At 37.8% G+C, this 17,335-nt stretch overlaps 1 protein-coding gene across 3 annotated transcripts in view; it reads right to left on the reverse strand.

Moving 5' to 3' along the window:
- LOC126188158 (tetratricopeptide repeat protein 30A) overlaps positions 1 to 17,335 on the reverse strand; it is a 149,082-nt gene that overhangs the window by 16,931 nt on the left and 114,816 nt on the right. For all 3 annotated transcript variants that reach the window (XM_049929669.1, XM_049929668.1, XM_049929670.1), the window contains 2 exons: positions 2,241 to 2,437; positions 1,950 to 2,160 (listed from right to left, as the gene is read on the reverse strand). In XM_049929669.1, the coding sequence (XP_049785626.1) occupies positions 1,950 to 2,160; positions 2,241 to 2,437 (408 nt within the window). The remainder of the gene's footprint in view (positions 1 to 1,949; positions 2,161 to 2,240; positions 2,438 to 17,335) is intronic.

A 17,335-nucleotide genomic window follows, 5' to 3' on the forward strand; every position in this document is an offset into this window, starting at 1 on the left:
TCAAAACTCATACATTAGGTAATCATAAAGTTTTAATTATTGCTCCAAAAAATTAACCTCTTAACATGAAACTTGGTGATGGTGTACTCCTTTCCTACATATTCACTTTTTAATGCAACATATTTTCCCCAACAATGGATAATCTGGTGAGGATCTTAGTTGTAGAAATCTATATTTTGGCTGTTCAGGAAAACTTCACTTCATAAATCAGCTCATCGTACTTCTGGAAATACCTGCCATACAATGGTTTCTTCATCTGAAGAAATACGAAGAAGTCACTGGGTGCCAAGTCAGGAGCATACAGGGGTGGCACAATATTTTAGAGACCAAAGAAGCAACATATGTGACTGTGTTCTGTGCAGAATGAGCTGTAGCATTATCACAGAGTAAGAATATCTCTGTGGATAGCCTTTCACAACACTTCATCTCGGCAGCATCCTGTAACCTGCACAGGATATTTTGTTAGTATGCACCTGTGACAGTTTGTTTCTTGCTAACATAATGTCATATGATGGTGTATTTTGGCTGAACGCTTCCACCAACACAACAATTGTTGCAGCATTTTTCTCCTTCAGATGCATAAAACCAATTCCACATAATACTCTATCAATAGGCTGTGCCATTTTGTTTTGGTCCCTCTAGTAGTTTACTACAGAACTATGATAGAGAATATTAGTGTGCACCAGGATTGCCAGAATATACATTCAAACAAACAAAAAATTAAGTACACATTTCTGTTTTTTGATGTGATATACAAAACATGATCTTTTCGGAAAGTTGTGGTTGAGAATAATGAATTATTTATGAATAAAGGAGATGACTCACCAAAAGACAGAAGTGCTGCATCGTCGACAGCTACACAAACAAAAGGTACAGAGCTTTGCTAGCTTTTGGAATGAAATTCCTTTCTCAAGCTGTAGAGAAACATGTACACACACACACACACACACACACATGCACACAGCTCTCTCACTACATTGTGCTCTTGTGCTCAGTCAACTGAGCACAATTAAGGGACACAAGAATATGTGTGTGTGTGTGTGTGTGTGTGTGTGTGTGTGTGTGTGTGTGTGAGCGTGTTTGCTCTACAGCTTGAGAAAGGAATTTCATTCCAAAAGCTAGCAAATCTCCTTATCTTTTGTTTGTGCGCCTGTCGACGATTCAGCATTTCTGCCTTTCAGCGAGTCATCTCCTTTATTCTTACATAATTCATTATAACTTTTCCTTGCACATAAAGGTATGTATGTATCATGAGTAAAGAGAACTCTGAGTGATGACAAAGTACTATGCCATTGGTTCTCAGGATGAGGAATCATCATAAAATAAATGAGTCAGAGTCTGCGTCCATATGGCTTAAAGGAGCTCTTCATTGCAGCAAGATTAATCTCCCCTAAGATGAATTAGAACATGGAAGAAAAGCTGAAAAAGTATTATGAAGACTCTGCCCCAAGCAAGCATGTTTGTAGGAGTACAAGAAACAGCAAATCTCCATGACATCCAATTGATGTTACAATTGAAGGCATGGCCAACAAATCCATGAAACTGGGGTGACTGACTGCTGAGTGGAGATCTGCATGTCAAAGTGGAAACTAGAAACACTTCACATGTTTTGGGTGTATATTATATGGTACCGAGGAATTTGTTGGCACGATACATGCCACAATTGCTCGCAACTGTTAAAGCATGCTATATAGTATCCTTTGCAAACAGTTTTTAGAAACATTGAAGCTTGGATCAGGTCATATGAGTATCAACATCTTAAGTCATACTTGATGAACTTGGTTACTAACACCAACAATACAGTGGGAAACAAGTATTTTTTAGAATAATGATTTTACTACTTCAAACTCAATGAATCCTCAATCAATCATTATTAATGACAGTCAGTTTTTAGGTGACTTTCTTAAGTATTTATTAAATACATTAATTGTCTGGAAATGAAAACTTACATTATCAAAATATTTCTTGACAATTGGTTCATAAAATCCTGTAGCTTCTTTGAACTTATTTTCCTGCATGAACAATACATGAGCCACATTAAGTTTCCATGTATCATTTTCACTGCAAAATTCCACTGACTTACGAAATATTTTCTCGACTTGTGCATAGTTTTCCATGTCCCAGTAAATTTTAGCTTGTGCCATAAGTACTGGTATGTACCTAAAAAAAATTAAATATTTTAGTCAAGATAAAAAGCATATATTTTCATTTATATTATGAAACAAATACACATTTTATACCTGTCCAAAGCATCCTCATATTCTGCAACAGCTCTTTTCACAAATTCATCATCAAGATTTTGTCTGGCCTCCTGCACTTGCTTTGTTAATTTCCTGAGCTGTTCTGTGTGTTTTGATGCAATATCATCAAATTTTTTGTATGCCTCTTCAGGGGAGGTTTGTTGTGTTATCAGTGCATCTAGGAAACTATAGAGATACTGTAAAGAAGATCGTCATACTTATGAAACTCAATTTCTCTTACATCTAAAAACATATGGGTTACACACACACACCCTTAACCATTGGACACCTGAGATTTTTTTCTTGTAACATGGATGCTCGTGCTCGGGAGGGGGGGGGGGGGGTTTCCGGTGAAACCACTGGTATTAAAATAGTCTTCTGATAAAAAATCACAACCTTTAAAAAGGATTATTTATTTCAATTATGGCAGTAACTTATAAATGTTGTATAAATGTTGTTAATTGTTATAATATTAGGTTGGATCAAAAAAATTGGCATATTACAATAAAAAATACAAATGTGTTGATGTATAACACAAACTAATCTGAGTCATCAACTTCAAGGCAGGAGACGCACTTCAGAATTCTTTCTGAATGTATGTTACATTCGTGATTATGGCAGTGCCCACAATACTGTTTTGGTTTACTTAGCTTGTTATATGTCTTCTTCTTTGTTTTATCTTATTTTACACAAACATGGCACTGACCTTACACTGTGAGACGCTCACCTGCATGTGTTGTCACTTCTTTGATTTTCTTTTGTAGAATACTTTCTATTGACTGAACTATTTTGTTAGATAACCCCCTTACATTAGTATCTCTTTCTGTTACCTGCAGTTTCTGTAGGTCTGACCCAGTTTTCAGAAGAAAAAGTTTCTATTTGTTGTGTTTCTTTTCATTTCATCTTGGATGATGTTGGATGAATATGGTGGTTGCATTTATAGTACACATATTGAAAAGTGAGTAAACTACTGCTAGAGGCCATCTCTTTGTTCCCCTCTCGCAGGTGTACAAATCAGCTGTGATCAAAACGTAACGGACATTTTTGTTTTTATTAAAAGAATCCATATTTACTCATCAACATCAACTTTGTCCCCTTCAAAGTAATCCCCCTCAGATACAATACACTTGTCCTAGCACTTTCTCCAGTCTTGGAACCACTTATGGAACTCACTTTTGTTACAGTGTTCAGTTTCTTCAGCAGTTCTGTTTTCATCTCATCAACAGTGGCAAAACGACGTCCTTTCATGGTTCTCTCTGGTGAATATGGTGGCTGAGACAACATATTCAGATGTGAGTGAGAGGATTATCATGATGTAAGTTCCTCAAGTGGCTTTGCCATAATTCTGATCAGTTTCTTTGGATTGCTTCATGCAGACAGCATGTCACTTCCAGGTAGAATTCTTTTTGGCCATACAATCAATCATAAGGTATTCATTGTGTTTAAACTTGTAGTTGTGTCACATACAATCTTTCTGTTGTGACAATTTCTTTGGTGAAGAATAACAAAATCTTTCATGGCTGGTTTGTCTTCATTTATACATTCCACTGAGAAAAAAATGTTTTTATCTCTTTATCATTATATGAACCAATATTCCCATGATGTAAAGGAAAAACTGTCGTGGGCACTCATTAGAATGACCACAGTTTCCTAGGTGATTATTACTAGCGAAAAATGGATCTAATAGTAGGAATGACAAGAGGTTATACTTATTAGAATGTTCTGAGAAGAATAATATGTTTGTCATTAACACACACTTGCAGGAGGGGAAAAAGAATTTGGGGAAGAGTGGGAACTAAGATGAAACTGACAATATTTATCAAAAAACGAAACAACTGTACTTTATGAGACTACCCTAAACTAGTACTGAATTGTAAGTGATCACACACTCATAAGATGAGAGGACACTTCTCCAATACGGAAACAATGCAATAATTGTTTTAAATCACAATTAGTATGAGAGTGGTTTGGTAAGTCTGGTAAATTCCAATGAAAGAATGGACCATTTTTGTTGCCCTTTTCACGGTTAGTAAGACTGATTATTCCAAGGATCATACAATTTATTGTTGACAGCCTTCTGAACTAGCCAAGGTGTCGATGTGACTGAAAATGGAGAAACCTAAGCTTCATGCTGTTACTAAGCATTTTCATTTGAAGGCTTGGACTGCCTAAAAATCAAAACAGAATTGGATGAAGTTCACTTGGACTCTGTGCTATCACCAAAAACCATTTACTTTTGGATTAATGAACTTAAATTTCATCAGAGGAGAACAGAAGATGAAGTGCAGTCCAGCCATCCAACTGAGGTCATCACAAAGGAAACCATTGACAAAATCCAGTGGCAGCTCACGAATATACATTCTGGCTGTTCACAAATTTTTAGACTCAGAAAAATTTGAGAGTGTGAAATTAACAGCACCTGCTGTATAACAGTTACGCTTATCAACAAGTTTATACAATTACAGCCACTGACAGTAATAATAATAACAGTAATAATAATAATAATAATAATAAAATTGATACAGTTCCTAAACATAGTAAGGAAAAATTGGAAAACCACACTTAATATACAAACAAATTCAAATAATATCACATCACAGCCAATACAGATTAAGCGTGGAATATACCAAGGAGACTCATTAAGTCCTTTCTGGTTCTGCCTTGCTCTGAACCCACTATCCAACATGCTAAATAATACAAATTATGGATACAATATTACTGGAACATACCAACACAAACTCACACATTTGCTATACATGGATGATCTAAAACTACTGGCAGCAACAAATCAACAACTCAACCAGTTACTAAAGATAACAGAAGTATTCAGCAATGATATAAATATGGATTTTGGAACACACAAATGCAAGAAAAATAGCATAGACAAGGGAAAACACACCAAACAAGATGATTACATATTGGATAACCACAGCGACTGCATAGAAGCGATGGAAAAAACAGGTGCCTATAAATATCTAGGATACAGACAAAAAATAGGAATAGATAATACGAGTATTAAAGAAGAACTAAAAGAAAAATATAGACACAGACTAACAAAAATACTGAAAACAGAATTGACAGCAAGAAACAAGACAGAAGCTATAAATACTTACGCTATACCAATATTGACCTACTCATTTGGAATAATGAAATGGAGTAACACAGACCTAGAAGCACTCAATACACTTACACGATCACAATGCCACAAATATAGAATACATCACATACATTCAGCAACAGAAAGATTCACATTAAGCAGAAAGGAAGGAGGAAGGGGATTTATCGACATAAAAAAACCGACATTATGGACAGGTAGACAATTTAAGAAAATTCTTTATAGAACGAGCAGAAACTAGCAAAATACACAAAGCAATTACTCATATAAATACATCGGCTACACCACTGCAATTTCATAACCACTTCTACAACCCTCTAGATCACATAACATCAACAGATACAAAGAAAGTAAATTGGAAAAAGAAAACACTACATGGCAAGCACCCGTATCATCTAACACAGCCACACATTGATCAAGACGCATCCAGCACATGGATAAGAAAAGGCAATATATACAGTGAGATGGAAGGATTCATGATTGCAATACAGGATCAAACAATAAACACCAGATATTACAGCAAGCATATTATTAAAGATCCCAATACCACAACAGATTAATGCAGACTTTGCAAACAACAAATAGAAACAGTAGATCACATCACAAGCAGATGAACAATACTAGCAAATACAGAATACCCCAAAAGACATGACAATGTAGCAAAAATAATACAGGGCTATTACAAATGATTGAAGCGATTTCATAAATTCACTGTAGCTCCATTCATTGACATATGGTCACGACACACTACAGATACGTAGAAAAACTCATAAAGTTTTGTTTGGCTGAAGCCGCACTTCAGGTTTCTGCCGCCAGAGTGCTCGAGAGCGCAGTGAGACAAAATGGCGACAGGAGCCGAGAAAGCGTATGTTGTGCTTGAAATGCACTCACATCAGTCAGTCATAACAGTGCAACGACACTTCAGGACGAAGTTCAACAAAGATCCACCAACTGCTAACTCCATTCGGCGATGGTATGCGCAGTTTAAAGCTTCTGGATGCCTCTGTAAGGGGAAATCAACGGGTCGGCCTGCAGTGAGCGAAGAAATGGTTGAACGCGTGCGGGCAAGTTTCACGCGTAACCCGCAGAAGTCGATGAATAAAGCAAGCAGGGAGCTAAACGTACCACAGCCGACGGTCAACAGGATGGTGCTCCACCGCACTTCCATTATGATGTTCGGCATTTCTTAAACAGGAGATTGGAAAACCGATGGATCGGTCGTGGTGGAGATCATGATCAGCAATTCATGTCATGGCCTCCACGCTCTCCTGACTTAACCCCATGCAATTTCTTTCTGTGGGGTTATGTGGAAGATTCAGTGTTTAAACCTCCTCTACCAAGAAACGTGCCAGAACTGCGAGCTCGCATCAACAATGCTTTCGAACTCATTGATGGGGCCATGCTGCGCCGAGTGTGGGAGGAACTTGATTATCGGCTTGATGTCTGCCGAATCACTAAAGGGGCACATATCGAACATTTGTGAATGCCAAAAAAAACTTTTTGAGTTTTTGTATGTGTGTGCAAAGCATTGTGAAAATATCTCAAATAATAAAGTTATTGTAGAGCTGTGAAATCGCTTCAATCATTTGTAATAACCCTGTACATCAACAGCTTGCCTTACAACATAAACTTATAAAACAACACGTTCCCACATGCAAGTATGCACCACAAAATGTACTGGAGAATGATGAATACAAATTATACTGGAACAGAACCATTATAACAGATAAAACAACACCACACAACAAACCTGACATCATACTCATCAATAAAAAGAAGAAATTAACACAACTAATCGAAATATCCATACCCAATACAACAAATATACAAAAGAAAACCGGAGAAAAAATTGAAAAATACATCCAACTGGCTGAGGAAGTCAAGGACATGTGGCATCAGGATAAAGTTGACATTATACCAATTATACTTTCAACTACAGGAGTCATACCACACAATATCCACCAGTACATCAATGCAATACAGCTACATCCAAACTTATATATACAACTACAGAAATCCGTAATTATTGATACATGTTCAATCACCCGTAAGTTCCTAAATGCAATATAACATATACCGTACAGTTAAAAGGAAGTCACGCTTGATCAAGGTCTGCATCACTTTCCATTTTTGACCAGACATAACTTCTGAGAAAAGAAAGAAATAATAATAATAATAATAATAATAATAATTCCCGTGGAGGCCCGGGAAAAGAATAGGCCTCCAGTATGTTCTGCCAGTCGTAAAAGGCGACGAAAAGAACAAACCACTAATAGGGCTAACCCCCCTTTTAGTGTGATTACTTGGTTCAGGACAGAACTAAAGAAGTCTCGGACAAGCGCCGTCATGGTCGGGGACGACTTGAACCCTATGCCCGCCCACAATGGTAACGACACTGTTAGCCAACTGGAAAATGATTTAAATCCAAATAGAGGTGTTTTGCAGGATATGCTTCCTGCAACCATCCTAGAAGGAAAACAAAGACAGAGGATGAGATGGTCAGATGAAGTTAATCGACATCTCATGTTCTGTTATTACCAAGCAACAAACCTAGGAACCAACACAACTGGATACAGATCACAAGTATACACAACATGTATTACCAAATACCCAGAATTGAAATTTTTAACAGAACAATGACTAGCTGATCAGATCCGTGTAATAATAAAAAATAACAGGATACCCCAGTCAGAATTAGGCAACATCAAACAACAAGTACAATAAATACTGGAACAAAATAATGTGCAATCACAAGAAGAAGAAAATACAGTAATGGACTCAAACATCCCAGAGCAAACAAACAAAGACCAACACACATCAATTAAACAATCAGAGGAAAACAAAATCTTAAGACAGCCACCAGAACAAGCACAAATAGAACATGAAGTGACACACATGTTAGATATAGAAGAAAAATTTCAGCTGACATATATAGAATACAAAGACACAAATACAGACATTAGACCATTCTTGCATAGACCACCAAATAACCCACAAGTCGAAACAACAATAAAAACTATCAACACAATCATACACAACAAAATAAATGAAAACACAACTATGGAAGAGTTACAACTACTGGTTTATATAGGAGCACTCACTACACTAAATATACACATTAGGCAGAGATCAGAACCAACAAACACACAGAAGAAACCCACAAAACCAGCATGGCAACACAGGCTACAGATCAGAATAGAAAAACTGAGAAAAGACATCGGACAGCTAACACAATTTGTAAGAAATGACATGTCAGAAAAAAAACGAAAAAGGTTAGGTAAAATCTCACAACAAGAAGCGATAGAACAATTAGATGAAAAGAAGCAGAAATTACAAACATTGGACAAACGACTTAGAAGATACAAAAAAAGTGAAAATAGAAGGAAACAAAACCAAACATTCAACACAAACCAAAAGAAATTTTACCAGACAATAGATAACACACACATTAAAATAGACAATCCACCAAACATAACAGACATGGAACATTTCTGGAGCAACATATGGTCAAACCCGGTACAACATAACAGGCATGCATGGTGGATACAAGCAGAAACAGACACGTACAAGATGATACCACAAATGCCTGAAGTGATAATTTTGCAACATGAAGTCACCCAAGCAATTAATTCTACTCACAGTTGGAAAGCCCCTGGAAAAGATAAAATAGCAAATTTCTGGCTAAAGAAGTTCACCTCAACACATTCACATCTAACTAAATTATTTAACAGTTACATTGCAGACCCATACACATTCCCCAATACACATACACATGGAATAACTTATCTGAAACCTACAGATCAAGCAGACACAGCAAACCCAGCTAAAAATCGCCCCATAACATGCCTACCAACAATATACAAAATATTAACTTCAGTCATTACACAGAAATTAATGACACATACAACACAGAACAAAATTATAAATGAAGAACAAAAAGGCTGTTCAAAGGAGCATGAGGTTGTAAAGAGCAAATGATAATAGATGCAGAGGTGACATACCAAGCTAAAACTAAACAAAGGTCGCTACACTACGCATACATTGATTACCAAAAAGCTTTTGATAGTGTACCCCACTCATGGTTACTACAAATATTGGAAATATACAAAGTCGATCCTAAATTGATACAGTTCCTAAACATAGTAATGAAAAACTGGAAAACCACACTTAATATACAAACAAATTCAAATAATATCACATCACAGCCAATACAGATTAAGCGTGGAATATACCAAGGAGACTCATTAAGTCCTTTCTGGTTCTGCCTTGCTCTGAACCCACTATCCAACATGCTAAATAATACAAATTATGGATACAATATTACTGGAACATACCAACACAAACTCACACATTTGCTATACATGGATGATCTAAAACTACTGGCAGCAACAAATCAACAACTCAACCAGTTACTAAAGATAACAGAAGTATTCAGCAATGATATAAATATGGATTTTGGAACACACAAATGCAAGAAAAATAGCATAGTCAAGGGAAAACACACCAAACAAGATGATTACATATTGGATAACCACAGCGACTGCATAGAAGCGATGGAAAAAACAGGTGCCTATAAATATCTAGGATACAGACAAAAAATAGGAATAGATAATACGAGTATTAAAGAAGAACTAAAAGAAAAATATAGACACAGACTAACAAAAATACTGAAAACAGAATTGACAGCAAGAAACAAGACAAAAGCTATAAATACTTACGCTATACCAATACTGACCTACTCATTTGGAGTAGTGAAATGGAGTAACACAGACCTAGAAGCATTCAATACACTTACACGATCACAATGCCACAAATATAGAATACATCACATACATTCAGCAACAGAAAGATTCACATTAAGCAGAAAGGAAGGAGGAAGGGGATTTATCGACATAAAAAAACCGACATTAAGGACAGGTAGACAATTTAAGAAAATTCTTTATAGAACGAGCAGAAACTAGCAAAATACACAAAGCAATTACTCATATAAATACATCAGCTACACCACTGCAATTTCATAACCACTTCTACAACCCTCTAGATCACATAACATCAACAGATACAAAGAAAGTAAATTGGAAAAAGAAAACACTACATGGCAAGCACCTGTATCATCTAACACAGCCACACATTGATCAAGACGCATCCAGCACATGGATAAGAAAAGGCAATATATACAGTGAGATGGAAGGATTCATGATTGCAATACAGGATCAAACAATAAACACCAGATATTACAGCAAGCATATTATTAAAGATCCCAATACCACAACAGATTAATGCAGACTTTGCAAACAACAAATAGAAACAGTAGATCACATCACAAGTGGATGTACAATACTAGCAAATACAGAATACCCCAGAAGACATGACAATGTAGCAAAAATAATACATCAACAGCTTGCCTTACAACATAAACTTATAAAACAACACGTTCCCACATACAAGTATGCACCACAAAATGTACTGGAGAATGATGAATACAAATTATACTGGAACAGAACCATTATAACAGATAAAACAACACCACACAACAAACCTGACATCATACTCACCAATAAAAAGAAGAAATTAACACAACTAATCGAAATATCCATACCCAATACAACAAATATACAAAAGAAAACCGGAGGGGGGGGGGGGGGGGGGGGGGGGGGGAACATCCAACTGGCTGCGGAAGTCAAGGACATGTGGCATCAGGATAAAGTTGACATTATACAATTATACTATCAACTACAGAAGTCATACCACACAATATCCACCAGTACATCAGTGCAATACAGCTACATCCAAACTTATATATACAACTACAGAAATCCGTAATTATTGATACATGTTCAATTACCCGAAAGTTCCTAAATGCAATATAACATATACCGTACAATTAAAAGGAAGTCACGCTTGATCAAGGTCCGCGTCACTTTCCATTTTTGACCAGACATAACGTCTGAGAAAAGAAATAATAATAATTATGAGAAAAGAAAGAAAGAAAGAATAATAATAATAATAGTAATAAGATGCATAACTTATCTGACAAAAGAAAGAATTGTTTTTGTGGAATTTTGTAGTTTTCTACACAATTAAGTATAGTTTAGGACAATAACAAAATAATTTGTAAACTTTCGCAACTCTCCATTTTACATTTTTCTGTAAGTGGGAGTTTTTGTGCTTTTCTCTTTTTTTGGACAAATGTACAAGAGCCCTAACAGACGTATTAGTTCCCAAATTTACTTCTGGGCTTAAGATCAGATATTCTCACATGCCCACTCAACAACTTGTGCTAACTGTACACTTCCTTGTTAAACGTTTTCTTGTACTCATGCTGATTTGACATCATCATTCTCTCAATCAAAGGATCTGTTGTCAGAGGTTCTAGTTCCTTTGCAGCTAACTTTTCCTGATAATTTACCTTTCTGTTCCCATAAGGAGATTTTCAATCTGCAGTGGAGTGTGCACTGATATGAAACTTCCTGGCAGATTAAAGCTGTGTGCCAGACCAAGACTCGAACTCAAGGCCTTTGCCTTTTGTGGGCAAGTGCTCTACCGTCTGAGCTACCCAAGCACAACTCTTGACCTGTCTTCACATCTTTACTTTTCTGTTAGCATTTAAAATAGATCAATAAAAATTCGTGTGATTTCTGAGACTCTAAGCATCTTGATTTAGTGAGCACATAACACCCTGACAAACGTGTGGTTCCTGAAGAGGGGCAGCAGCCTTTTCAGTAGTTGCAAGGGCAACAGTCTGGATGATTGACTGATCTGGCCTTGTAACAATAACCAAAACGGCCTTGCTGTGCTGGTACTGCGAACGGCTGAAAGCAAGGGGAAACTACGGCCGTAATTTTTCCCGAGGGCATGCAGCTTTACTGTACGATTAAATGATGATGCCGTCCTCTTGGGTAAAATATTCCGGAGGTAAAATAGTCCCCCATTCGCATCTCCGGGCGGGGACTACTCAAGAGGATGTCGTTATCAGGAGAAAGAAAACTGGCATTCTACGGATCGGAGCGTGGAATGTCAGATCCCTTAATCGGGCAGGTAGGTTAGAAAATTTAAAAAGGGAAATGGATAGGTTAAAGTTAGATATAGTGGGAATTAGTGAAGTTCGGTGGCAGGAGGAACAAGACTTCTGGTCAGGTGACTACAGGGTTATAAACACAAAGTCAAATAGGGGTAATGCAGGAGTAGGTTTAATAATGAATAGGAAAATAGGAATGCGGGTAAGCTACTACAAACAGCATAGTGAACGCATTATTGTGGCCAAGATAGATACGAAGCCCACACCTACTACAGTAGTACAAGTTTATATGCCAACTAGCTCTGCAGATGATGAAGAAATTGAAGAAATGTATGATGAAATAAAAGAAATTATTCAGATAGTGAAGGGAGACGAAAACTTAATAGTCATGGGTGACTGGAATTCGAGTGTAGGAAAAGGGAGAGAAGGAAACGTAGTAGGTGAATATGGATTGGGGCTAAGAAATGAAAGAGGAAGCCGCCTGGTAGAATTTTGCACAGAGCACAACTTAATCATAGCTAACACTTGGTTTAAGAATCATGATAGAAGGTTGTATACATGGAAGAACCCTGGAGATACTAAAAGGAATCAGATAGATTATATAATGGTAAGACAGAGATTTAGGAACCAGGTTTTAAATTGTAAGACATTTCCAGGGGCAGATGTGGATTCTGACCACAATCTGTTGGTTACGACCTGTAGATTAAAACTGAAGAAACTGCAAAAAGGTGGGAATTTAAGGAGATGGGACCTGGATAAACTGAAAGAACCAGAGGTTGTAGAGAGTTTCAGGGAGAGCATAAGGGAACAATTGACAGGAATGGGGGAAAGAAATACAGTAGAAGAAGAATGGGTAGCTTTGAGGGATGAAGTAGTGAAGGCAGCAGAGGATCAAGTAGGTAAAAAGAAGAGGGCAAGTAGAAATCCTTGGGTAACAGAAGAAATATTGAATTTAATTGATGAAAGGAGAGAATATAAAAATTCAGTAAGTGAAGCAGGCAAAAAGGAATACAAACGTCTAAAAAATGAGATCGACAGGAAGTGCAAAATGGCTAAGCAGGCATGGCTAGAGGACAAATGTAAGGATGTGGAGGCTTATCTCACTAGGGGTAAGATAGATACTGCTTACAGGAAAATTAAAGAGACCTTTGGAGATAAGAGAACCACTTGTATGAACATCAAGAGCTCAGATGGAAACCCAGTTCTAAGCAAAGAAGGGAAAGCAGAAAGGTGGAAGAAGTATATAGAGGGTCTATACAAGGGCGATGCACTTGAGGACAATATTATGGAAATGGAAGAGGATGTAGATGAAGATGAAATGGGAGATACGATACTGCGTGAAGAGTTTGACAGAGCACTGAAAGACCTGAGCCGAAACAAGGCCCCCGGAGTAGACAACATTCCATTGGAACTACTGACAGCCTTGGGAGAGCCAGTCCTGACAAAACTCTACCATCTGGTGAGCAAGATGTATGAAACAGGCGAAATACCCTCAGACTTCAAGAAGAATATAATAATTCCAATCCCAAAGAAAGCAGGTGTGGACAGATGTGAAAATTACCGAACAATCAGTTTAATAAGTCACAGCTGCAAAATACTAACACGAATACTTTACAGACGAATGGAAAAACTAGTAGAAGCCAACCTCGGGGAAGATCAGTTTGGATTCCGTAGAAATACTGGAACACGTGAGGCAATACTGACCTTACGACTTATCTTAGAAGAAAGATTAAGGAAAGGCAAACCTACGTTCCTAGCATTTGTAGACTTAGAGAAAGCTTTTGACAATGTTGACTGGAATACTCTCTTTCAAATTCTAAAGGTGGCAGGGGTAAAATACAGGGAGCGAAAGGCTATTTACAATTTGTATAGAAACCAGATGGCAGTTATAAGAGTCGAGGGGCATGAAAGAGAAGCAGTGGTTGGGAAGGGAGTAAGACAGGGTTGTAGCCTCTCCCCGATGCTATTCAATCTGTATATTGAGCAAGCAGTAAAGGAAACAAAAGAAAAATTCGGAGTAGGTATTAAAATCCATGGAGAAGAAATAAAAACGTTGAGGTTCGCCGATGACATTGTAATTCTGTCAGAGACAGCAAAGGACTTGGAAGAGCAGTTGAACGGAATGGATAGTGTCTTGAAGGGAGGATATAAGATGAACATCAACAAAAGCAAAACGAGGATAATGGAATGTAGTCAAATTAAGTCGGGTGATGCTGAGGGTATTAGATTAGGAAATGAGACACTTAAAGTAGCAAAGGAGTTTTGCTATTTGGGGAGCAAAATAACTGATGATGGTCGAAGTAGAGAGGATATAAAATGTAGACTGGCAATGGCAAGGAAAGCGTTTCTGAAGAAGAGAAATTTGTTAACATCGAGTATAGATTTAAGTGTCAGGAAGTCATTTCTGAAAGTATTTGTATGGAGTGTAGCCATGTATGGAAGTGAAACATGGACGGTAAATAGTTTGGACAAGAAGAGAATAGAAGCTTTCGAAATGTGGTGCTACAGAAGAATGCTGAAGATTAGATGGGTAGATCACATAACTAATGAGGAAGTATTGAATAGGATTGGGGAGAAGAGAAGTTTGTGGCACAACTTGACCAGAAGAAGGGATCGGTTGGTAGGACATGTTCTGAGGCATCAAGGGATCACCAATTTAGTATTGGAAGGCAGCGTGGAGGGTAAAAATCGTAGGGGGAGACCAAGAGATGAATACACTAAGCAGATTCAGAAAGATGTAGGTTGCAGTAGGTACTGGGAGATGAAGAAGCTTGCACAGGATAGAGTAGCATGGAGAGCTGCATCAAACCAGTCTCAGGACTGAAGACCACAACAACAACAACAACAACAACAACATAACACCCTGGACCGAGAATTGCGTGTGTGTGAGGTGGGTGCTGTGACTGCTCACCAATGACCAAAAGTGCATCCAGGACAACATTTCAACACAATGTCTGGTGATGTTTAATCACAGTCTGCAAGACTTTTTGTATTGATTTGTGACTGTTGATGAAACCTGGATCATCATTACACAACAGAGGCAAAATGGCAGCAAAACAATGGACAAAGGCTGATGAAAGTGCACTGAAGAAGGCAAAGATCATTTTGTCAGCTGGTAAGATGATGGCCACTATTTTTTGGGATTCCCATGGAATGATTCTCATTGAGTACTTGGAAAAAGGCAAACCCATAACTGGACCCTATTATGCTACATTGTTGGATCATCTGAAACTTGCACTGGCTGAAAAAAGACCAAGGCTGGCATGAAAATAGTGCTCTTTCACCAGGATAATGCCCATCCTGTACATCAGTGATAACAATGGCAAAAGTGCATGAACTGGGCGTTGAACTGGTTCCTCATCCACCTTATTCACCAGACTTAGCCCCAAGTGACCTCTTCTTGTTCTCTAGCTTGAAACTTTGGCTTCCCAGTAAGAAAGTTTCATCAAGTTGCAATAGTTGCAATCAATGATTTTTTTGCAGAGTTTGACAGAACCTATTTTTCCAATGGGATGGAAAAGATGGAGGACCACTGGAACAAGCATATATTCCACTATATCAAGCAGCAAGGTGAGTCATCCATGAAAAAAATATTTTTTCTTGCAGTTTTACCAGACTTATCGAATCATCCTCATACGTGATATTCTCTAAAATTATCACCAACTGCATACAAAAATTAATATATTTTTGTCAGGCAAAGTAATAGGCTGACTTTGGAAATGGATACAGCACACTGAATCAAATCTTGACCCCTCCAGATACCCGCATGCATTAGCACACCTCTACTGGGATTTAGGGAGTTGCACTGACCCCAGATCAAATCAATTTGGCAGATTAATGATGAGAGCCAGTTTGCTAGCCAGCCTAGATGTGGTTTGTGGGCAGTTTCTGCATCTGACTAAGTGAATACCAGGCTGGTACACATCTCCCATCACAGTTACATGATATGCAAATACTTCAAAAATGTCCTCACACTTTCCCATGGATAACACTAGTCACAAACAGATTGGGCACATAAGTTCTGTCCTTGGATGGAGGCAAAGTGATAGTGACAGGAAGGGCATCCAGCCACCCTCTACCACTTACACTGCCAAATCCACATTACCATGCCAACCAGGTGAAGATATGGGATAAGGCCAGGAAGAAAAATGAAAAGAAGGGGAAGAAAAAGAAGTAGGAGAAGACAGTGGACCCAACTTAATGAATCAAAAAACACACTGGGAAAGAAATGAAGTAAGCAGAAAAGGGCTAGTGAAAGCTTATAAAAAAGAAAGACGGGTGATCACCAACAACAAGTGAAATTTCAGCATATACATTTTCATGATGCAGTTGGTATTAATTGTTTTACCACTAACATGGATATATTCTTCAGGTTTCTTTATGTAAATGGCTTAGAATATTTAGTTATTACTGAACCATCTGCCATTGTCTTCTTGCATCTGTGATGACCCAGAAAGCAGGCTAATGTAACATCAGTCAGCCTCTTATCAGCACTGTCCCAATGTTTGGTGAATAACTGAGAATTTGTAAAAACATTAGACAAAACAGGTGCTTATCAAAGACCTATAAACAATCACCAAGCTGTGGCTAAGCCATTTCTTCCCTATGTCATTTCTTGTAGGAGTGCTAGTCCCACACGGTATATAGGAGAATTTCTGCGAAGTTTGGAAGGTGGAAAAAAGGTACTGGTGGACATATAGTTATTTGGTAGGGCCATGAGTCATGCTTGGATAGCTCTGTCAGTAGAGCACTTATCCATGAAAAGCAAATTTCCCAGATTTGAGTTCCAATTTGACACACAGTTTTAATCTGCTAGGAAGCTTCAAATCAGCACACACTCCAATGCAGAGTGGAAATTCAGTCTGGATATTGTACTTGCTTGTGGAGTTATTCTTTTCTCTGTTCTGAGTTTGGTGTGTGTTTCACTTCCTTGCCCCATAGAGGTGTGCCACAGACAAAAAT

The sequence above is a fragment of the Schistocerca cancellata genome, chromosome 5, assembly GCF_023864275.1.
Source record: "Schistocerca cancellata isolate TAMUIC-IGC-003103 chromosome 5, iqSchCanc2.1, whole genome shotgun sequence".
In the NCBI taxonomy this organism is placed as follows: domain Eukaryota; kingdom Metazoa; phylum Arthropoda; class Insecta; order Orthoptera; family Acrididae; genus Schistocerca; species Schistocerca cancellata.